General features: G+C 41.2%; 2 protein-coding genes across 10 annotated transcripts in view; both read right to left on the bottom strand.

Moving 5' to 3' along the window:
- The window catches only part of TTC23L (tetratricopeptide repeat domain 23 like), a 29,891-nt gene extending 17,551 nt beyond the window's left edge, over window positions 1-12,340 (bottom strand). The window contains exons 1-8 of one of the 5 annotated variants that reach the window (XM_045021487.1): window positions 12,073-12,340; window positions 11,484-11,593; window positions 10,470-10,572; window positions 9,832-10,021; window positions 7,647-7,770; window positions 2,934-3,093; window positions 1,659-1,784; window positions 1,239-1,416 (exon numbers count right to left, since the gene is read on the bottom strand). In XM_045021487.1, coding sequence (XP_044877422.1) covers window positions 1,239-1,416; window positions 1,659-1,784; window positions 2,934-3,093; window positions 7,647-7,770; window positions 9,832-10,021; window positions 10,470-10,572; window positions 11,484-11,523 — 921 coding nt within the window. In that variant the 5' untranslated portion in view covers window positions 11,524-11,593; window positions 12,073-12,340. Of the gene's footprint in view, window positions 1-1,238; window positions 1,417-1,658; window positions 1,785-2,933; window positions 3,094-7,646; window positions 7,771-9,831; window positions 10,022-10,469; window positions 10,573-10,655; window positions 10,795-11,483; window positions 11,594-12,072 lie in introns of all 5 variants that reach the window. The other 4 variants (XM_045021491.1, XM_045021489.1, XM_045021488.1 and 1 more) reach the window with 4 other exon arrangements.
- An 8,691-nt stretch (window positions 12,341-21,031) lies between these two features.
- Window positions 21,032-24,033, bottom strand: part of RAI14 (retinoic acid induced 14) — a 129,595-nt gene continuing 126,593 nt past the window's right edge. For all 5 annotated transcript variants that reach the window (XM_045021695.1, XM_045021699.1, XM_045021698.1 and 2 more), the window contains 2 exons: window positions 23,367-23,432; window positions 21,032-23,100 (listed from right to left, as the gene is read on the bottom strand). In XM_045021695.1, coding sequence (XP_044877630.1) covers window positions 23,023-23,100; window positions 23,367-23,432 — 144 coding nt within the window. In that variant the 3' untranslated portion in view covers window positions 21,032-23,022. The remainder of the gene's footprint in view (window positions 23,101-23,366; window positions 23,433-24,033) is intronic.

Here is a 24,033-nt window from a genome sequence, read left to right as displayed (position 1 = left end):
AATTTGAATGTAGATAATTTAGGTTAACTCTGCAGGGAAGACTCAGCCTCACTGTGGAACTGAAGCTTGGGCCTTTCCTCATGACTCCCTGGTACATATTTTATATACCCCTTCTCACGGGTACTGAGGCAGGGCAGCAGATGGCAGTGCAACACAGCTGATTGCTGCTGGCAGCCAGGGTAACCTTAGATTAGCTGAGCTACCTCTCTTGGGAAAAAGAGTAGTGGGAAAAAGTTGGATCTATCCAGAGTGGCTGAGAACAAGGGTCCGCCAGGTGGAAAAGGTCTTTGGTGGATGTGGGCTCATTTTAGCTCTAATTCAACTCTGGATGCAATTTTTAAACTGTACTATGAGGATTTCTCAGAGGAACCATGTTATCTTCTGTTCTGTTCAGGTTCTTATGCTGCTCCCATCACTGTGATGTCTGAGTGCTCAAACCCTGCTAACAATGCTTAGCCCATATGATTAACGAGCAACGTCTCTTATGATGAAGATAATTTAAAATACAGTTCTGCTCAGAAAGTGACTGGGCAAAAATTGCCCTCTCTTATTCAGACCAGGTGTCTGTGATTATTCAGAGTCACAGCTGCTGACTTTAATGACAAAATATTCCTGTCAGCCTTGCAGAGCCCGCACAACAGTGGGAAACCAAGGTGGGTTCTAGTCATGGTGCATCATCCCCAGAATTGTTTACAAAGCAGCAATTACAGGGCAAATCAGTGACATCTGTACAAAGCACTGACTGCTCTAAGGCTGAACAAGTGTCTCTGTGGACATGATTTGGCATGCAGAATCTTTATTACAGGTGTTGCCCCAGGAGATCCCAGGCTGGGTCCACAGAGCTGGCAGTTAGGGGAAAATCTATTTTTAATTATAAGCTGAGCACAGTTTGATAAGGAAATAATTGAGACACAAAGAGGACTCATGTATGGGATTTTTAGAGTCATTTTTTAGAGTAGAACTCTCTAAAGAAATTCCAAGAACCGTTTCTGTAACACATTTGAACATCACTAACTATATATGTTAGTAAAGCTCTTTTCCTAGTTGCCAATTGTTAGGGCAAAAGTGGCTATTATGGTTCCCTATACCATGTTCACATCATTGGCTATGTTTCCTGTTAGGGTTCTTCAGCAGATCCTTGCTAAAGTTAATATCAAACAAATTAGTTAACTTTAATCATAGCTACTGTGATTTTTACCTAGTCCTGCTGCTCTAAAAAGATTTATGAGACTTCCTACCTGTAATAAATATGCTATGGCTCTTTCATGGTTTTTTTTCAGTTGCTCACTTTGGGCAATTTTCTGATAAAGATTTATCAGTTCTGGAGACGTATCGCCTTCCGTTGAAATTACTGCATCAACAGCTTTTTCAAAATAACTTGTGGCAAAGTCCAACTTGTTTTGCTGCAAACATGTCCTGAAAGAAAGTGGAGAAAGTTAGGTTCTCAAGTAAAAAGATTATTGTCCATATCAGTGGACACATGAGACAGGCTCAGAGGCCCTCATCCTGTTTTCCTTGCACACACAAAGCTCCCAGTGAATTCTTTTACCCTTGTACTAATCCATTTTCTGTTACAAAAGAAATAGTAAGATACCATTTACATAAAAGCCCAAGCACCTGCCCACACACATGGCATTCATTTTGGTTTTTGTGTTTACCTGCCCAATGCAATGACTAAATCTTTCTCAGATATTTTTAATCCCATGATCACTCTCCCATCCAGTTCTTGAAGTTCTTCCATGAGTCTCTCTGCCTTCTGCAGACTGAGATAGGATTCTTTGCCAGTGGAACAGTCAAGGAAAACCACCAAAAATACATGCCAGTAAACAAAGAAAACCATGTAGGCAGAAACTAACCAGAAAAGAACAAGTTGTGCAGGTGTTAGCTTCCAGAACTGTCTTTGCAAAACAATCAATACAGTTTTGAAGCATATTATTTTGGATTTCCCGCCTCTCACTTACAGGAGATACCTTTGAGGTGTGGATGGGAACTCCCAGTTACAGGATGTAGTAAATTACATTATTCATAAAAATCCATTGCTGTCTTCACTTACAAAGATCTGCAAATGTACATGACATTCTTCAAAACATAAGGGTTGGTCATATTCCATCCTGAAGCATTTACAATTAAAGAGAGAATGAACAAGACAAGATGACAGGGTTTAAAGAGAGCTTGAATATGGGAAGGTGGGGAAGTGGGAAACGGTATAAAATTCTTTGCATTGACTTTTCATTTGGACTTCCTGTAGGATTTTTGGTTTCGTGGAGCCTTCCAGTGAAATTTCACCACTTTAGAAATCCTAATTTATATCACTTTCTGGAACAAAGCTCCAAAGAGAAATAAAAGTATCAGGGTCTGTGCACAGCCCTAACATGTAACAACAAAATAAGATTGGTGGGTAAAAGTGTGTAGTGGATGTTCAGAAAACTAATGGTCCCTTCTGGCCTTAAAAAATCTATAAACAATCTAGTATGATCTCCTGTATAGCACAGGACACAAAATTTAATCCAGTTACTCCTATATTGAGTCCAATAACTTGTGTTTGACTAAAACCTGTCTTTCTGAAAGGTATCTACTCTCAATATGAAGACTTCAAGTGATAGAAAATCCACCACCTCTTGTGGTAGTTTGTTCCAATGGTTAATCACCCTGACTTAAAAATGTGCCTTTCGAGCTTGGCTCTGACATCGACCCCCTCTAAGGTCTTGAGAAAGTCATTTAACTTCTTTGGTCTTGATTTTCCCATCTGGAATAAGAACACTTGCCCACCTATCTCACAGATATGTTCTGCCACTTGATTAATTAGTTATTGTATGGAGCACCTGGAAGAGAAAAAACACTATATAATAAGTATTAATGATTATTACATATTTAATAAACATTCTGTATTAGGCATTTTAATAATAAAACAGTATTGTCAAATGCAAGGATATTTGTTCTGTGCCAGATGTGCTACGCCCAAGGTAAAGTAGATAGTCACAAGAGTTCCTAATATTTCTCTTTTGTCCTCTGGAGTTGCTGGAGGCATATGAATCCCTGTCAGCATGGTACGTTTGGCTGATTCCGCATGCTCTATGGCCTGTGCAGGAAGACCTAGGAGAAGACGATGAATGAGCTTACTAACAAAAACAGCAACAGCAACTTCAAACTGAAAATAAGACCTGAATTATGCGGTTCTCTGAAGAGATTCAATTTAGACACTAAGGATGAAATTCTAGCTCTACTAAAGCCAAAAGGAAGCTGTGCCATTGACTTTATGGGGGCCAGGATTTCATACCAGATGTATAAGAAAACAATTAGGAGAATTTCAGGGGGCAAATAATCCCTTAAAGCTATTTAACACAGATATAATAAATAGCCTTCAGAACAATTAGGCAGATAAAGATGTTACATATAGGGAAAATAGACAGATGAAGGGACCCAGCAGAGTCACAGACTGTACAACATTCCCCAGATGAAACACCTTTTAGGAGATTAATCATCTGTTTTATCATTAGTCCTAATGCATCCCTCTTTCCAGACAGCCTTTCCCCCCATTGCCCCTGGCTCCTGTTGCCTCCCCCGATTCCCCATCCAGGGCTTAATTTGTCCCGACACTTGCGGGGCTGAGTAAGTCTGCTGTGAAAAGTGATACTTGTATGTTTGTTAATATCACTTTTCATAGCAGACTTAGTAGCTAGCAATAAATAAATTACAGTGATTTGGATGTGAATATTTATTTGTTTTTCCTAAAGCTAATTATGTATTTTAGGGAAAATTGTGAGAACGGCCGCATTCTGAGGCCACCAAATAATATGTCCTGAGAACCCCTGCTTTAGACATTGATAAAGAGGATGTAAGCAAATACATAAGGAGATCTGAGAGCAAGGAGATCTAATTCTGAAATTGTCCCAGGACATTTAGGAATCTGTGATTATGAAACTCAAGGAATTTACTCACTTTTGATACAAGCAATATTTCTTGTATTTCTAAACAGCAATAGCACTCAAAGCATATTAATGCTGAGTGTCCTTTAGAGGTCTGTGCCCAGGGAATACATTGGTTCATTTTTAAATTCAAACTAAAGGTAGATGGCAGCATTTCTCCAGTTTGCAAATTTTTATAGGTCACTGCAATTATTCTGATCACTCTTAACATACATGTTAGCGTAGTTCCATTCCCCAGGAGGAAATATCTTTATGCAATCCAGGAATGCATACAAAACCCAGAAAGCACTGGCTGAAATTTGCTGAGGTCTTCCAGAAGCTGGATTTTTAATCTGATATGCATTAAAAAAAAGGTTGAAAACTTGTTTTAAAAATCAAACTTTTTTTGTGAGTAACAGAGTAAGTAGAAAAATAAGTTGAGATACATAATCACTTAATCCATATAATTCCTATTAGGAACTGTGTTTTAGGTTTGCAACTCAATGAGCATTATGGAGTATAGAACATTTGTTAACTTTGGAAGGCGAAATTATGAAATGAGGAATGTAACTCCACTTCCATTTTTAAAATCATTTTGTGTCCCTGCTTTTCTATTCCCCTTTATTTGTAATCATTGCTATTGTGCTCAAGGCCAGCTCATGGAGTAGACAAGATGACACAACATACAGACACCACATGATTTCAGTTCTTCTGAAAGGTGAAGGAGCCCATCATTATGATATTTCCTACCACAGAGCTGAAGTTAACTCTTAAACCTTGCTTTGAAACTCAGTCTCTGTCCTACTAATATAGTAGGTTTCAATCCTACTAATAGCAAAGCTTCCAGTTGCACATCCCTACTCAGCGGCCACCATCCAGTCTATACGCGTGCCTTGATGCTGAATGTGCTAAACTACTCAGTCAGTGTGAATCCTCTGGTGATCCACATATTGCTGATCACCTCATTCATTCAATTAATGGATGCTGCTGGAGGGGCACAATGGGAAGGGACACCTTGCAATCTAGATGCCCCACTCAAGCCGGAAGTGCTGGAATTTGATTTGTTGTCTCGATGGAGCTCAGCAACCACCAGCCCAAAGCCACCGACCAGTCACTCCAAATCAAGCTGCTAGCCATCTGCTGACTGTGTCAAAGGCCCCCAATTAGACACATGAAATACAACAAGTCCATGACAAATGGCATCAGTTCCATCAGAGAAACACCACTTGGCAACACAGAGTTGCTCACAGCCACTGAGTTTGACAATATTCTGAGTGATATTAGGAGCAGCCCTGCTGCTGACTATAACATATCGCCAGAGTTCTTAAAGCATCTTGGGACTCAGGCTCACCAGTGGCTGGTGCAATTCTTCACATGAGAGGTCAGTGAAGAACTGCTTCTGAAGACATGGCGAATGTCAGAAGTCATTGCTCTCCTGAAACTGGGGAAAGAGCCTCATAACATTGCAAGCTACAGGTATTGACCAATATCTCTGTTGTCTGTGCCATTTACGGTCCTGGAGAGTCCCATTCTTCAGCGCATCTTCCCAGAAGTGGAGTCAAAAATCAGCGTTAAGCAAGCAGGCTTCTGGAGAGGTCAGAGCACCTGCGATCCAGTGCTAGCTTTGAAAACTTTAACTGAAAACAGTTTTCAGAAAAACCTGAAGACGGGAGCCATATTGCTGGACCTGACAGCAGCATATCATACAGTCTGGCATATGGGACTCTTAGTCAAATTATCACAAGCACTCCCAGCATGGGTAGTTAAAGTCATTGACCTTGTCCTCTGCAACAGATGTTTCTGAGTGCACATAGGAGTCAAAGTTATTGCATGGAAAGGCAAACCAACGGTCTACCCCCAATGCTCTGTGCTGGTACCAATGCTTTTCAACCTTTACATAAATGACCTTACATACACCCAGTCCTGCAATTTCATATACACAGATGACATTTGCTTAGGCGTCCAAGCAAGGTCATAACAAGAACTTGAAGACAACCTACATGCTGACTTGATTAAGATGGTCGAATACTGTAGTCGGTGGCATTTACAAGAAGCGTGACCAAGACAGTTTCCAGTGTGTTCCATCTTTACAAAACCAGAACAGACCAAGAACTGAATGTCTCTCTCAATGGACATTGCTTGAAACACAGATTCCCACCCTGTCTATCTTGGAGTAACCCTAGATAGATCTCGCATGTATGTTAACCACCTGAGGAAAACTGCAGCCAAGGTGAAGAATTCTAAACAAATTGACCAGCACTTCCTGGGGAGCAAATGCTCAAACTCTCCAATCATCCGGTTTAGCCCTCTGTTACTCTGCAGCAGAATACTGTGCTCCGGTGTGGCTCCATTCATCTCACGTCGAATCTGGAACAATTTGACCCACACCAGTTCCGTGGCTCCCTATGTTAAGCAGCATCACTCCTCCACATATCCATCATGAGGATGCTACAGCTAGAATGACTGAGAAGATCCGGGCGAGCCTGAGCCTGCCACTATACAGAGAACTCTTTGACTACCCACGAGTGCGCTTGTCGTTGAGCCACCCATTTCTCTGTGACGTTGATGTGAGGTAAAGAATGGTCTCCATCTGACACCAGAAACCAGTCTCTTATAATTGACCCAACCACGTGTGTACCTGGCTTTGATTTGCTAAACTTCTGAACCGATTTTGAATGGGCCAGGGTCCATATGCAGGCAGCCTTCACTCCTTGGACCAACGAGAGGATACCGCAGGAAGCTGTGGTCAAAGACAGCTAATGTCACAAATCACTGATGACTGCCGTCTGACCAGATTTGATGGTGGACTGAGGGCTCTGCACTTCGCTGATGAAGCTGCTGCAAATTGGTTTGGCAAGCGCCACATCCATAAGGAAGTCCTGATTTATGTGATGAGTATGCTATATCCAACTATAAGACATAGATATGAATGGACAGCTCTCTTACTAACCATCAGTCCTCAGCCAAATTCTGCTTTCACATGTACACTTGTGAAACCACTGACTCAGTTTTGGCTCCAATAAACTTACACCAGGGATGAATTTAGCTCATTGATCTCTAGTGTTGGGGAAAAAATGAACTATTATGCACTCTGAGGTGAAAATGTGCATTGACCCTTCTAGTGATACTAGAGTTCTGCTTCTGAGACCAGCATTGCCCCTCTGTCTAGTAGTAGCAGATGTTGGGGGCCTTGCGGTCAGCTTTGCAGTGAAGGAGAAATCAATGATGCAGATTCTAGGTATCTCCTAGGTGTAACTTGCTTTATTACACATATACACCAGTCCTGGAAAAGAGAAAGATATGAACAGCACCCCGGCAATCTCTTCTTTCAGAAGACTCAGACAGGCATTCCCAGGAAGTTACTTTGTCTCCAGAATTTTTTCCAAATATAGAAAATAAGGCAGAGTGCAAACTCTGTTATCTGCCAGAGATTCTCTCCAAGGCCAACTTCATAACAAAACTAACACCATCACAACATTTCTTCATAAAGTAAAAACTTGCTTGCATGGTAAAAAGAACTTGTAAGATTTTGTGTAATGCCACCATCAGGTGACTCCTACCATACCATGTGCTTTCATTATTAATGGAGCAGTCCTGCACAAACATATGCATGTAAGTAACTTTACTCATCCAGTAGTCCCATTATGGGACATTCATAAATATTTGCAGGATCAAAGTAGTGAAGCGAATTTCACTATCTTCCAAGTTTTTGATGGGGGACGATTGAAATTAGATTTTTACCTTGAAGTATTAAATAGCTGTGAGCCAGGTTGGCGAATGCTTGTGCCAGTTGCCAGTGACCATCTCCATAGATAATTCTACTCAGAGCCACACATCGAATAAGTTCCCTGTTGGCTTTATACACCTGAAGAACAAAACAGAGTAGAAATTATTTTTGTGTAAGCATCCTGCCCCCCCGAGTTTTCTCCAAGCGAGGTGGGGAAGTGTCTACATATCGGTTAGAATAAAACCATGTGTTCTCTGTGAATTTGTTACTAGACTATCACAGCTCTGAGTCAGTCTGTTTTATGATTGTAGGGTCAGATTATGCCCCAGAGCAGTAACAGGTGAGGGAGAGTTTCCCTAGCATAGAGCTGACATAAGTAGCCCTGTGTTGCCCATATTAGGAGGAAAGGAAGGCAGGAGGGAGAGTGATTGTAACACTCAGAGCCACTGGGATTCTAGGCCTGGCTGCTCTAACTTAGAGTGTCCCCAAGGGCTGTACTACTGTACACAAGAGCCATTTCAGCCCCTGCAGAAGCCCAGAATCTGGGCAGTACAAAGGTGGCATCAAGCCACCTATGTCTGCTTCCTCCACCTGGGCCTCACAGCTTCTGTCAGGAGATGCAACACGGACCCTAGCTTGGAACCTTTAACAGGGCTGTTTCTGAGACTCCTCAAGGGACAAATATGAATATTTGTAGCTACCGAAGCTTTGCTGTTGTCTATCTGCACAGAGACTCGAGGTGCAGGAGGAAGCAGATGGGGGACTCCCTGGGAAAGGATCACAGTGATAGGGAACAAGTAGAGGAATTCCTTTTATTGGAAACAAGGTGGTGGTGGTGGTCTCGGCATAAGGAATGAGCATGTGGAGGAGCTGCAACGAGAGGGAGCTGATGAGGAGATCTTTTCACAGGCAGGCATGGTGGGAAGGAGCCTCAGCAGCAGGCTAAAAAGATTTTTAAAGATTGCAAATACAACGTGACTATTAATATCTCAGAGTTGTTGAGAGTTATCAGAAACATCATGATGATGACTAACATCCCACCGCTGCTATTATTAGGCTCAACATCTATGTTTGGGTTCCCAAAAATGCTTGCTAATTTTTTGAATCTTTCCTGGTAGGAACTGAATGACTTGGTTGCTGCCTACAACAGAAAGCCCCTACTTGGGAAAAAGATGATTGAAACATCAGCTTTACTACAATTAAAATAAAGTAATGCAACAGCTGAACAGCAAACCTGCTACCCCTTTGTATGGGTCATTTACAAATTATGCGGTGGGACCTTGTGATCCGTTAAACATGGCCTTGAGATACTTTACTTCCTACAGAAGAAATAACTTCACTGGGGGCTGGATGACACAGTATTTGTAACAGGGAGAGAACCTCTGATCTCATGGTTATTGGCTTGAGTCAGCTTAACTGGCAGTCACCCAAAGTCATTACCATTCCATGACTTATCGGTTGCTTATGTGAAACCAATGAGTCATTCAATCCACTTCCTACCAGACAGAGTGCCTATTGCGGAAGCATGGTCACAGTTTGCCACTAGTGCTACTAGTTTGTGCAGTCTTGACCAAAAGCCAAAGACTAACCTTAACTACTGTTATACCTCCCTCCTAGTCAGGGCTGTAACACACAAGGAAGCTGGAACTACTGCTTCCAATCACCTGTTACGGTATTTATTATTTGTACTACAGTAGCACCTAGGCACCTAATGCTGATTGATTTCAGGCCTAAGTACAGTACCTTTGAAGATCTAGACTTAGAGACTGCAACTGATGCCAAGGCTGCATTGTGCTACGTACTAAACAAACACGAGATAATTGCTACCCAAAGAGTTTACAATCTAAATAGACAAGATGGGCAAAGGCAGTCTTCTTATTCCCACTTCACTGACAGGGAACCAAGATTAAGTGACTTTCCCAAGGCCAAAAAGAGTTTGTGGCAGAGCTTGGAATTGACCCCAGATCTCCTGAGTCCCAGTCCTGTGCATTAACCACATGAGACCAGCTATCCTTTTACACCAATAAATCATTATAGAATTTCAGTTCTCAGTACTATCAATCTGACAACATAAAACCTCACTGCTTCCAATCTCACACTGTTGGTGATAAGCCTGAGGAGTTTCAAACAGAAGTGAATAAACAGAGGATTTTAAAAAAGTAACTTATAAGCAAAAGGTCCAGGTCCAATTTCTGTTACCTCTTTTTCTTTAATGAACTTTTCTGCCATCTTCTGTGCTTGTTCTAATTTCTCATTTGGTGCTGGCGCACAGTCCATAGGGAGTGCCTTTTTCCTCATTTTCTTTTCTTCTCCTTCACTATCTCTTGCTGTGCTCTCATTGTTTGACTCATCCAGATGTTCAGAGACAGTGGTGCTGATTTCCTGGGATCTGATCATAATACATTATAAGGTTGTATTACTGATGATGTTTATTTCAGAGTCATCTGTTAGCAGCTACACTGCATTTAAAACACAAAACTGGGAATAATGCTTAAAAATATAACCATAGCAGCAGTGTTACCTACAGCCTATAGGCTACAGCCTATAACCTGGTTATACATTTTAAAAAAAAAACAGACTTTTTTGTCTGTTGGGAGATTATTTTTATTTACAAAGCCCTTCTTTGCCCTCTTGGAAGAGTGCTGTATAATACATTTACAGGAAAAAACATTATAGAATGATCAATGTGATAAAGGGTCCATCTTAACTTATAACCTAATAAAACAAAGAGAATGGTTACTACAGTGGGGAAGGGGGGAAAGGTGAAGAGTTATAGTTAATGGGACAGACAGTAAAACTAAAGATCACCCTTTAAAAAGAAAAGTTTAATAACTTACAAGTGAGAGTCCACAGCACCATGGCTTGAATCTGTAGGGATATATATCGGGCTATCTTGCATCATCTTCTTATCAAGAAATACTATGGCGGGCCGAACTGAAACTGTTCAGAAGTAACATGAATGATAAATGTATTTTTTTCACAAAATAAACTAGAACAGAACAGCTAATAACCAGTTAACCTACCTCTCTCAGAGTTATCAATGTGCTCATCAAAACTGTCTCACTGGTACCTCATACTTCCTTTAGTGGTTATATCCATCTGTTCTCTCATCTCTTCATTATATGTTTGCACAGTGCTTAGCACAATGGTGCCCTGGTTCTACTGCAATGCAAATAATGCATAAGTAATATTTTTATTTGTATTGCAGTAATACCTCATCACTCGTTGTGCTAGGTTCTGGACAAATAGAACAAGACGACAAGCCCCCTGCCACAAAGACCTTCCAATCTAAGTATAAGATGAGCTATGTCTATTTAATAATAATACTGTTTCATCTTAGTTCAGGGGAGAGATTATATGCATTAGAATGAGAATCCATCAGGAAGTAAAATTAAGAAAAAACCCCAAACGCTAGAACTTCCAAAGTGTACACAGCTTTGTCTTTCCATTTTTTGCAGTCGACACTCCCCTATCACATGTACTTCCAGCGGATAAGTGTCACACTCTATCTAGAAGTATTTAATTTGCTGACAAGTGATATTTAACTAAATCAAAATTGAATTGAATAGCTCATTTCTGAGTTGATATTCTGAGCTATCCAGGGCTGAGTACACAGTTGACCCTCAACAGTCATACAGAACACTGGAATTTCTTATTATCCTTGTCATCTGGGCGTTGTATCTGACCTGAAGTCTACAGCGGTTAGGTTAGACCTCAAAACATTTGTAAAGAGCTGCCTGGAGCAGCACTTTACAATTTCCTGGGGTGCATTTGGGCCCACAAAGGCCTATGCTCCAGATAGGGGTGAGGAAGAACAAGTGAAAAGTTGGTGTTTTAGTTGCCAGCTTCACCTCCAATTCCAGAAGAGGAATTCAGGGTTGGGTAGCACATTTCCTAGCCCCCTGGTCACAGGCTAATTGTGGTCCAGTGACGAGTCTACTAGTCCTCTGCTGATGCCAGCCTGAGAGAGAGAGAGAGCACAGTGGCTTGCGAGTTGCCAAGCCAGCACAGTGATGCAGGGTATGGCATGGGCCCCCCAAAATGAAATAACTGCCAGTGTAGCACAGTGATGTATTTGTGGGGATTGAGGGAGGAGCCAAGGGAATTCAACAAACACACAGGGACTTAAGTTGAGCCATTTGGCACTTACATCTCTGCCGCGGCACTGAATTACAGGCCCTCACTGCTCCCAGGCTCTCAGGGTCCAATCACTTCCCAACCCCCCCAGTGTATTCCCCCCTCCCTGCTCCGTATTTAACATTCTGATACGCCAGTCACCTCAGCCCAGAGAGTGGGGGCCTAAGGGGGACTTCCCGCTCTGTCTCCCCGCTCCCGCCCCCCAGCCAGGGGTTTAATAAATAGTCGCTGCTCTAACGATGTAAGGAGAGACAGCCCCTGGAGCACAGCACAGCAGCAGGAGGTAGAAATCCAGGGCGGTACCTGCTCACTGCACTGGGGAAGACGGCCAAGAAGAGCTATCCCACAACGGAGCAGGGCCTGGGAGCCGCTCGCAGCTGACAGGCCGGTTTTGCCTGCTGCTTCCTCCATGAAAGGCTCAGTCAGTCCTAGGCAGGTTCCTTTCGTTACACTTCTAATAAGTAAATTAGCAGGCTCCTTCCCCCCACTCCTTTACCCTGGGGAGGCCACAATAGAGGCTTTTCTGACAGGCCCCACCCCCACGCGGTCGCCTTGGTGACAGAATGCAGGCCCCAGGCTGTAGCCTTGGTGACAGTTCGCATTCCCAGCTCAGAGCAAGTTTTACCAGAATCAAGGGCCCGGCGCCAGTCCTGGCTCACCAGCCCTCTGTGCAAAAACACACTGCGTGGGTCACGCATATGGTCATGGACAGTCTGTCCGTTGTGTGTTTGCCTGAATAAATATTGTCGCGTGGCCTGTTTTGGGGCTGTGCGCTGAGCCAAGGGGCCTGCTGGGCTAGGCTGAGAGTTTACTAAGGGGGCTCTAAGCTGCCATCCTTTGATTCCCTAACCCACGTTAGCAGTCTTTGACAGGGTGCGGGTTAACTCAGGGAGAACAAGGGTTTAAAAAGTCAGCTCCTAAAGGACCAGAGGAGCTAGCAAACAGGGCAGGCGTCCGAGGGAACGTGAAAGGCAGATAGATCTAACACCCAGACTGTAAACTTCACTCCTCGACCCGTGCAAAAAATCTTGCAAGCGTAAGAAGAGAATGCAGGCAGCAGCAGAGTGGGGGCTATCCAGTTTACTGCACTGAATGCAGCATGTACAATTACCTGCCTTGTGGGCAAATGGTGTATGTGTGCATCCGGTGCATCATGGCTCTCAGAGAGATAGTATGGGCTCTTGAGACGGATAAGGGAGACAGAGAGGTCCATAGACTTTCATGGACGCAGTAGAGAAGTCCCACCCCCAGTCTGACAGCCTCTGTGCTGTTGAGGAGGATGAGAACATCAAGCTGGCGAGGAAACAGTCTCATAGTTGGGACCTTCCTTCCAAATGATGTCATGAAATCCTCTGAAACAGGATATTCCTTCTGGGGAAGGAACCTCAGTTATTAGGAAGAGCCAAGGAATAGTAATGGGGAATTCAATTACTGAAAATAATTGCAATGACTGGAGGAACAGCATGTTAAATTGCCTGCAGGGAGCAAAGGTTGCAGACGTCATGAGACATCGAGACAGTGGTTGTGGTACACGCAGGTACCAATGACACAGCAAATGGTAAGAGAAATGTCCTGGAGGCCAAATGTAGGCTCCTAGGTAAGAGATTAAAGTCCAGGAACTTCAGGGTAGCATTTTCTGAAATGCTTCCAGTTCAATATCCAGGGCCAGAAAGACAGGAAGAAGTGCAGGATCTCAATATGTGGATGAGACAATGGGTAGGGAGGAGGGCTTTAGGTTTATTAAGAACTGGGGAACCTTTTGAGAAAGGAGGAGCCTATACAGGAAGGAGGGGCTCCCCCTAAACAAAAATGGACCCAGACTGCTGGCATGAAAAATTAAAAAGGTTGTAGAGGATATTTTAAACTAAGGGCTGGGGGGTAAAGGTGACAGGTGGAAAGGAGCACACAGTTCAGGAGGGGACATCCCTTAGGGATGAATTTATTAAAGGGGAAACTCTATATCCAAGTAAACAGAACTGGAAAGAGGTTGGTAAAGTAAAGGTAGGAGCTAGTGAGGGACAGTCAAATTAAGAGAGTCTCATTTAAATATAATACATGGAGGCAAGCAACTGAATATTGACAAAATGTAGAAATGCTTATATGCAAATGCTAGAAGTCTAAATATTAAGATTGCTGAACTAGAGTGCCTGGCATTAAATGAGGATATTGATATAATAGGCATTGTGGAAACTTGGTGGAATAAGGGGGGAGAAAAAAAGCAGTGGAATACAGTAATACCAAGATACAAAATGTATAGGAATGACAGAGTAGGTCGTGCTGGTGGTGGAGTGGCATTATATGTGAAAAAAAAGTATAGAATCAAATACTGTAAAAATTTTAAATGAATCAAACTGTACCATAAACTCTCTATGGATAAAAATTCCATGCTTGAACAATAAGAGTATAGCAGTAGGAATATACAACTGACCACCAGACTAAGATGGTGATGGTGATCATGAGATGCTCAAGGAGGTGAGAGGCTACAAAAGGCAGAAAATGCAGTAATAATGGGGGATTTCAAATATCTTCATATTGACTGGGTATACGTCATCTCAGGAAGGAATGTCACCATAGCTAAACAGCACAGTAAAAGAAGCAGATTGAACAGCAACCACAAAGTTACAATCAATCAAGTGGAGCCACTGGATGATCGAGGTGCTAAAGAAGCACTTAAGGAAGACGAGGCTGTTGCAAACAAGCTAAAAGAATTCTTTGCGGTAGTCTTCACTGCAGAGGATGTGAAGGAGATTCCCACACCTAAGCCATTCTTTTTAGGTGACAAATCTGAGGAACTGTCCCAGATTGAGGTGTCAGTAGAAGTAGTTTTGGAACAAATTGATAAATTAAACAGTAATAAGGGATCAGGAACAGGTGGTATTCACCCAAGAGTTCTGAAGGAACTCAAATATGAAATTGCAGAACTACAAACTGTGGGATGTAACCTATCACTTAAATCAGCCTCCATACCAGATGACTAGAGGGTAGCTAATATAACAGCTATTTTTAAAAAAGGGTTCCAGAGGCAATCCTGGCAATTACAGGCCAGTAAGTCTAACTTCAATACCAGGCAAATTGGTTGACACTATAGTAAAGAAGAACATTATCAGACACAAAGGCAAACACAAAATGTTGGGAGAAAAGAGTAAACACAGCTTTAGTAAAAGGAAATCATGCATCACCAATCTACTAGAATTCTTTGAGGGAGTCAACAAGCATGTGGGCAAGGGTGATCCAGTTGACATAGTGTGCTTGGACTTTCAGAAAGGCTTTTACAAGGTCCCTCATTAAGGTTGTTAAGTAAACTAAGTACTCAGTAGATAAGAGGGAATGTCCTGTCGTGGATCAGTAACTGGTTGAAAGATAGGAAACAGTGTAGGAATAAATAATCAGTTTTCACAGTGAAGAAAGGATCTGTATTGGGACAGGTGCTGTTGAACATTTTCAAAAATGCTCTGGAAAAGGGGGTGAACACTGAAGTGGCAAAATTTGCAGATGATACAAAATTACTCATGACAGTTAAGTCCAAAGCTGACTGTGAAGAGTTACAAAGGGAACTCACTAAACTGGATGATTTGGTGACAAAATGGCAGATGAAATTCAATGGTGAGAAGTACAAAGTAATGCACATTGGAAAACATAATCCCAACTATATATATAAAATGATGGGGTGTAAATTAGCCTTTACCACTCAAGAAAGATGTCTGAATCATTGCGGATAGCTCTCTGAAAACACCGGCTCAACGTGCAGCAGCAGTCAAAAAAAGCTAAACAAAGTTAACCATTTGGAAAGAAGTAGATAAGAAGACAGTAAATATGTCACTATATTAATCCATGGTAAATCCACACCTTGAATATTGCAAACAGTTCTGGTCACCCTCCCTCAAAAAAGATATTAGAATTTGAAGAGGTGCAGAGAGGGGCAGCAAAAATTATTAGAACAGCTTCCATACGAGAAGAGATTTTAAAAAAAGAACAGAACTGTTCATTTTAGAAAAGAGATGACTAAGTGGAAGATATAATAGAGGTCTGTAAAATCATGAATGGTGTGCAGAAAGTGAACAGGGAAGTTTTATTTATCCCTTAACATATCATAGGAATTGGGGGTCATCTGATTAAATTAATAGGCAGTAGGTTTAAAACAAACATAAGGAAGTAATTCTTCCCTCAGCACACAGTCAACCTGTGGAATTTGTTGCCAGGGGATGTTGTGAAGGCCAAAAGTATAACGACGTTCAAAAAAGAATTTGTTAAATTCATGGAGGATACGTTCATCAATGGTTATAAGCCAAGATGGTCAGGGACACAGCCCCATGCACCAGCGTCCCTAGATCTCAAACTGCCAGAAGCTATGACTGGATGGTAGGGATGGATCACTCAAAATTATTCTGTTCTGTTCAGTCCCTCTGAAAGTTCTGGGACTGGCCACCGTGACAGACAGGATATTGAGCTAGATGGACCATTGGTCTCATGTTCTTACATCCTTCAGATAGTCTCATCCCAGTTCACTGGAGCCACTGGCGTTAGTGTGATTAGAATCAGCGCCATGTGTCCTAACAGCAGCACATAGGCAGCAACACTGAATAATGTAAGGGAAAGCTAATGGGTTAGGTATACAGAATACAAACAGAAAACCACAAATTGCAACTGATGCAGATGGCCTACAAAATGCAGCATGAAAAAACAGAAACACAGTGCTCTAGCACAAGTGTCAGAATCCCCAGATGTGGTAATCTGGGGAGGCTTTAAAGACACTGATAGTTGCAAGAAACACAAGTCAGCAAGAGCATCTCTGAAATGGGCTGAAGAAACATTACTAACCAAATCTTTAACATCCAAGTAAAATAATTATTTCTTCCTGCAGAAATAAGGGTAGAAAATGCAAACACAAAACAGATACAACCATCAAATAAAACATGGTTTTGTGAGTCCTCTGGGGGCTATTTCACTTGTCAAGACCTGTCATCCCTCTGCTTGCTGTGCCCATAGTGGACACAAAGTAAAGGCACTGGCTCCAGAGCCCCCTTAAACAGCTGAGACCCTGCAGAAAGACCTAGGACAGTGCTAGGAACGCATGGAGCTGGATTGCAGCCACATTTCCTACTGTTCTCGCACCCAAGTAAATCTGGGAGGTGTTCAGGACAAGTACACTCATCTTCTTTACCTCAGCGCAATTCCCTAAAGCTGCCACATCCAGCCCAAAGGTTGGACAAACTCAGTCTAGGGTTTCTGCCCTACTACGTCCTCAGAAAGGATTAAATAAAATATTTGTGAAAGAACAGAGCTTGAGTCAGGCAGCCCACCGGGACAGAGGAAGAACTGGGCTGGCTTAGCTCCCTGTAGGGGGATGCTGTCACAAAGTTGTCTGTTTCCTGTCTCCAGCTGCTGGCAGGAGGCCTCATTACCAACTACATGTCTGGGCATTTTAGACTGTTGGAGAATGTATGAGTAAGGCTAGTAGCATTAGTTTAAATAGACATGAGTTCAAGAGAGGCTTGTGTGTGTGGGGATAATGTACAAAACAACTTGATTGTGGATGTACCTGTAACGAGCATGTCAGGACAGCAAAACCCTTGGAAGCAATGACAGATGCGTCACTCTAAAATGCCACAGGAGTGATCAGCTTGGACATGATATAACTGACCCAGCTGGAGCCAGCAGCATGGTCTGAAGTTGGCACCTTCAGAACTAAAAGCCAGAGCCACTTGAGCTAAAGAACCAAGTCCATAAGCTGGAAGCAGTATAGAGGCATAAACCTCTTAGGCAGACCAGGCAGTAGATGGAACAAAGATCCACACTCTCCCAGGGGTGGGATACAATCATTAAAGACCAAGAGTACCATGCTCTCAGGAAAGAAGTTGCCATATTCTGTGATATATATATATATATATATATATATATATATATATATATATATATATATATATATATAAGCTCACTAGATATTTAGCTTTCGAACAATGTGTTTCCCTACTAGCAGCAAGAGCTAGTGATGCCTGTTTGGAGCATAATTTCTGGAGCTGCAGCATTCTTCCTTAGGCAAGTAAAAACTACTTAATGCTCTGAATTAGGGCTGTCGATTAATCACAGTTAACTTACACGATTAACTAAAAAAAATTAATCGCAATAAATTTTTTAAAACGCGATTAATCGCAGGTTTTAATCACACCATTAAATAATAGAATATCAATTGAAATTGACAACTTTTTTGGATGTTCTTCTAAATTTTCAAATATATTGATTTCACTTACAACACAGAATACAAAGTGTGCTGTGCTCACTTTATTATTTTTATTACAAATATTTGCACTGTAAAAATAATAGTATTTTTCAGTTCACCTTATGCAAGTACTGTAGTGCAATCTCTTTATCGTGAAAGTGCAATTTACAAATGTAGATTTTTTTTTGTTACGTAACTGCACTCAAAAACAAAACAATGTAAAACTTTAGAGCCTACAAGTCCACTCAGTCCTACTTCTTGTTCAGCTAAGACAATCAAGTTTGTTTACATTTACAGGAGATAATGCTGCCTGCTTCTTATTTACAATGTCACCTGAAAGTGAGAACAGATGTTCACATGGCATTTTTGTAGCTGACATTGCAAGGTATTTATGTGCCAGATATGGTAAACATCTGTATGCTCCTTCATGCTTCGGTCACCATGCCAGAGGACGTGCTTCCATGCTGATAGTGCTCATTAAAATATAGTGCATTAACTAAATTTGTGACTGAACTTGTTGGGGGAGAATTGTATGTCTCCTGCTCTATTTTACCCACATTCTGACATATATTTCATGTTATAACAGTCTCCGTTGTTGACCCAGCACGTCGTTCGTTTTAAGAACACTTTCACAAAATGCAAACAAGGTACCGACGTGAGATTTTTAAAGATAGCTACAGCACTCGACCCAAGGTTTAAGAATTTGAAGTGCCTTCCAAAATCAGAGGGACGAGGTGTGGTTCATGCTTTCACGTCTTAAAAGAACAACACTGATGTGGAAACTACAGAACCCAAACGACCAAAAAAGAAAATCAATCTTTTGCTCGTGGCATCTGACTCAGATGATGAAAATGAACATGCTTTGATCCACACTGCTTTTGATCATTATCAAGCAGAACCCCTTATTAGCATGGAAACGTGTCCTCTGGAATAGTGGTTGAAGCATGAAGGGACATAGGAATCTTTAGCATATCTGGCAAGTAAATATCTTGAGACAATGACTTTAACAGTGCCATGCAAACACCTGGTGGCATTGTAAACAAGCAGGCAGCTTTATTTCCTGCAAATGTAAGCAAACTTGTTTGTCTGAATGATTGGCTGAACAAGAAGTAGGACTGAGTGGACCTGTAGGCTCTAAAGTTTTACATTGTTTTGTTTTTGATCGCTACCCCCCCTCCCCACATAATTCTACATTTGTAAGTTCAACTTTCATTATAAGAAGATTGCACTACAGCACTTGTATTAGGTGAATTGAAAAATACTATTTCTTGTGTTTTTACTATGTAAATGTTTGCAATAAAAATATAAAATGAGCACTGTACACTTTGTATTGTGTATTGTAATTGAAATCAATATATTTGTAAATGTAGAAAACATCAAAAAATATTTAAATGGTATTCTATTATTGTTTAACAGCGCAAACTAATTGTGCAATTAATATTTTTAATCGCTTGACAACCCTACTTTGAATCCATTTCTGCTGCAATTTATTACTATGGAATACAGAGCTAAAAGGATTATTAAACTGATTATAAATGAAAAGTAAATTTATCCCTGTGAAGGCCTCAAAGTCCTGTGCTGGGATGAGCAAACACATAGCATGGTAAAAATGTGGTTCTACTGCCTCAGTTAACAAGAAAAAGGTGGTTTTCACACTACCCAGGTTACAAACTCGCCCTGGGATCTGAAGGTTAAGCTGGGTTCTTCTGGGTTGGCTTGTGCACCCCTTCCAACAGTAAGAAATCTGCAGGATAAATGCTAGCCTCAGTTGCACTTGTGTAACTCCCTGCCCCCAATGTGGGGTTGCTGAAGCGTAATGGAAGACAGAATTATTAATTCTGTTGATGCATTAGCAAGAATAAAATCCAGGTCCCTCATCCATTCTTGTTATACCACAGGGTTAATGGGAGTAAAAACTTGTTTTCATCCACTGACGTGAACAGATATAGATTTTTAATCTGTTGAGTAAACTGGTGCAACTTTTACTCACTATGGAGCAGAACTGCACTTTAAGGTACCACTGGTTGAGCAACTGAGGTAGTCTAAAACTCAAATACTAATGTAGATTGCTAAATAAATACTAGATACAGACGATGACAATCAGCCCCAATACAATCATTTGCTTAGAAATAAAGATTAATTGCTACACATTTGTAAGATTACAGCAGCATCATGTTACTTATTTCCAAAGGGAATATGAATGATCCAAGCAGACTACAAAAGTGGAAGGAACTGAAGGATGAAGGACAAACTATTTAGTTTTATTTCTTGTGACTACCACATAGCAAATCAGCTTGCACTCACAAGTATGATGAGCGAGCTGTAATCAAAGAGAAATATGTTGCAACATGTAATTAGCCAACTCTCATTTCGGATGAAATCCAATTCTGGGGTACTTTATAGGATTTCTCAAAGGTTTCCCTATTTTCAAAGTGCACTAGTAGTCCCTGCAGCTTGTTGGCCAAATGCAACCTGAGTAGGTGACATTTCTACATATTCACTCTTCAAGGTAGAACCACACTTTAGAACTAGCCTTCTTCAGTTACATCTTCAATATTATCAGTGATTCAAGAGTGGGTCTTGAAAGTGAAATTCACTGAGGGAGTGGCCCGTGTTGAAAAGGACAGATGTAGTTGGACACAGACCACCAGGCTCTGTGTGTGTGCGCGCGCGCACACTGTGATGAGGCAATGGGAGCACTTTAGTTTTGAGAAATCTGGGATGCTATTAATTTGTTACATTGGGTCACAGTAGTTCTACTGATTGCATACAGTAGGCATTGGATGGCTGCATTTCGATATGTGAAAATAAATGTGTCTTGACTAATTGGCTTACCTTCTTTTCTTCAATTCATTTTTCTAGGGGGATGTCCGTTTGAGAAATAGCTTTAACCTTATTAATCAGCTAGTAGAAGCTTAACTACATACATATTTGACAGCTAAACAACCATAATATTATATTGTTTAATATAACTGAAACATGTACTATAGCATTATCTCCCCTAGTACAAACAACCTCTAGCTGAATGCACAAAAAGAGCAAAGATGAAAAAATGGAAATAGTTTATTTGCTGCATAAGGAAACATTTTGTAAATTACATACAAGAACAAATGCTATGCTATAGTATATAATTTTCAATATTTCACAAAGATAATTGTAATAAATATGCATAACAAAACAAGGTAGAAGACTAAATCTGAACAGCAAACTTCAAAATGGTTCATCAAGTTTTAAACTTTGCAGCATTTGCATGCTTGAAATTTTTAAGTGCTGCAGAAAAGACATCCTTTCACATTTCTTTGGAGTATTTTCCAAATTGTCTAACTATAAAATACTGTCCAAAATTAACAGGCGTTAGTTAAACAACCTAAGAAAAGTAACAGAAAGGTCTAACTGATGCAAAGTTTTTAATCCTTTTGAGGTTTCTCATTGTTAGGAATTATCTGATGTAAGTGCACTATGTGTCCAATAAGCCTGAGGCACTGTAGATTCTGTCAAATTAGGAGTCTATAAACTTCATAGATTATGTAGCTCTGGAAATATCTCCATCAACAGGAATAAAACCAATGCAATAACTGAAACTGCAAGGTAGAATGGTTTTAACCCTTAAATGCACTGCCTTCTTAGAAATATTCTTCAATAGTTCTCTACTATACACTGTCATTTTACCACATGAAGCATTTCCAATTCTACTTTTAATTCTTAAAAACAGACAAAGGCTTCAATGATGCCCTCTCCTGCCCAAGAAACTCGTAGAAATTATTGTTAGATGACAGCACAAATGTATCATGTATTCCTGCATTTGATGAAATAGCAGGATGAACTGTCATTTACACTTCAGTGCTCTTGGATATGCTGACAGATCTATTATTTTATACAGTTTCTGAGCTGACAATACTTCACTATGCTTTACTCTAGTCTAGCTGAATACTTTGGGTAAAAACTGAGCCTTAAACATGGTTACCTAAAATATTTGTTAATACGGTTTAATGCAAACATCATGTAGCAAAATGATCTAGTTACAAAAAAATTTCATCGGAGGGCCAATAAAAATATATTGAAGAGCAGATCTTTACAAAAGGGAGGTTAGGAACTGTGAGGCACTGACGCTCACTGTAAACATCCTGCATTCACTAGAATCCCTTGTTTCCCTTGAAGCATATGGGGCTTTTTTTCCTGAGCTCCATGACCAACAGCAGTGTGAATATTTGCATAGACAGCTTGACCTACCTAAAAGGGTTATTTTGTACAGAACTTCTGAGGTTTTACATTCTAAATGAGTTTTGTTTATGTTATAAACTATTGTGTCCAATACCGAGACAATGCACTTAAATATAAAGATGTACAGCATGGATTTTACACACTCAGTGTACAATGGGCATGGTAACTCGTAATCCACATTAATCTTGTTAAACATAAAACAAATTACAGGTACATTTAGTTGCTTGATGTTCTGGCTTACTAAGCAAAATTCCGCACAAATATCTGCTTCTGTTCATTACTACATGGGTGAATGAACTTTGCCCAACGAAAGATCACATCTGGCAAGATGCTAGGAGCCTAAGGGCAAAAACACTGAGCAGACTAGATCGCCCCACCTCCTTTTCAATATCTAGGAGCAGGACTCAGAACGGAGAACTTCACCTTTACCCAGGAGGTGTGACTATTTGTGTCAAGATGGAGTGTTGCACGCTAGGACCTATAGCCCTCCCTGAAAGCATCTCCAGATTGAAGAAGGAAGCTGTGAAGCACAACACAGCACTGGACCACACTTTGCGTCTGGGGTGGCCAAAGTAACAACAGCTCTGAAAAATACTTACATTTTGTATATGGAAACAGTACTCTGAAAACTTTGTGGGAAGGGAGAAGATGTGCAGATGCGTTAGGTCATAGTACATAGATTGAACAGGAAGGTTGCCAGAGTCAAATCCAGCTCACTAAAAAAAGCAGCAGGTAGGCAATTTAAAATCTTGTGTTAAGGTGAGCCTAGCTAAACACCATGGCAGCACGACAGGATTCAGTACAAACAGTTTGTTTCACTTTTTTTGTGATTGGTTTTTGCACATTGTTAAAATCTGTTTAAGTACTTTCTGGACATCTTCATCCATTTGACCCTAGACAGAAAGATGAAAAAGTAAGTTTAATTATAGCACCTTTTTACTCTTTCAGAAATTTTACATAAATAGTTTTAAAAGAATGTTAATCCCCCAACTCCCAATCTTTTCCAAGAGGATGTTGCTTTAAATTTCTGTTAAATATTCAGACTTTTTGTCTAGGGTAACCAAAAGATAAGAAGCTATTTTCATTATAGATTTGCAGAAGGGACCTCTTACATTAAAACACAACATACCTCGCATGACTGAGAAATATGCAATCATACCTGCACAGCATAGAGAAGATGCATCCTGTAAACTGATACAATCTCCTGGTGCTGTTTCTTTGTTTCCTAAAAATAGTAAGATGCCAAGTCAAGGAATGTGCATGCAAATTCACTTAAAAAAATCACATCTCATTTCAGAGCACACGGATATCTACAGCTATGATAAAATGGTATCTTTACTTATATCAGAAAACTATCTTGCTCATCTGCAGGCATGCATTATACCAGGGGTCTCAAACATGCGGCCCGAGGTTAGTTTCTGCAGCCCATGAGCTCCTCGCGGCCCCCCCCGCCCTCCCCCCCAGCATTTACCTAGAGCGGATCTGACCCGGCACGCATTGGGGGCAGGGCAGGCTACCTGCCTGCCTGCCCTGCCCCCACGCTGCTCCAGGAAGGGGACAGAACCTGGGGGAGGAGCGGCACAAGGGTGTGTGTTGATGTTGCTTCAGGTACTGCCCCCAGTATCTTCCATTGGCTGTGGTTCCCTGTTCCCGGCCAATGGGAGATGCTGAGGGCGGTGCCTGGAGCAACAGCAACACACACACACACACCCTCCGGTCCCCCAAGTTCCATCCGCTTCCCGGAGCGGTGCGGGGGGCAGGGCAGACAGGCAGGGAGCGGGGGAGAAGTGTCAGTAATGCAGCCCTCAGGCCAATGTACTAGTCCT

This window comes from Mauremys mutica, chromosome 6 (assembly GCF_020497125.1).
Source record: "Mauremys mutica isolate MM-2020 ecotype Southern chromosome 6, ASM2049712v1, whole genome shotgun sequence".
NCBI lineage: Eukaryota > Metazoa > Chordata > Testudines > Geoemydidae > Mauremys > Mauremys mutica.
Note: the sequence above shows the minus strand (reverse complement) of the source record. Positions and strands in the feature narration are given on the sequence as shown.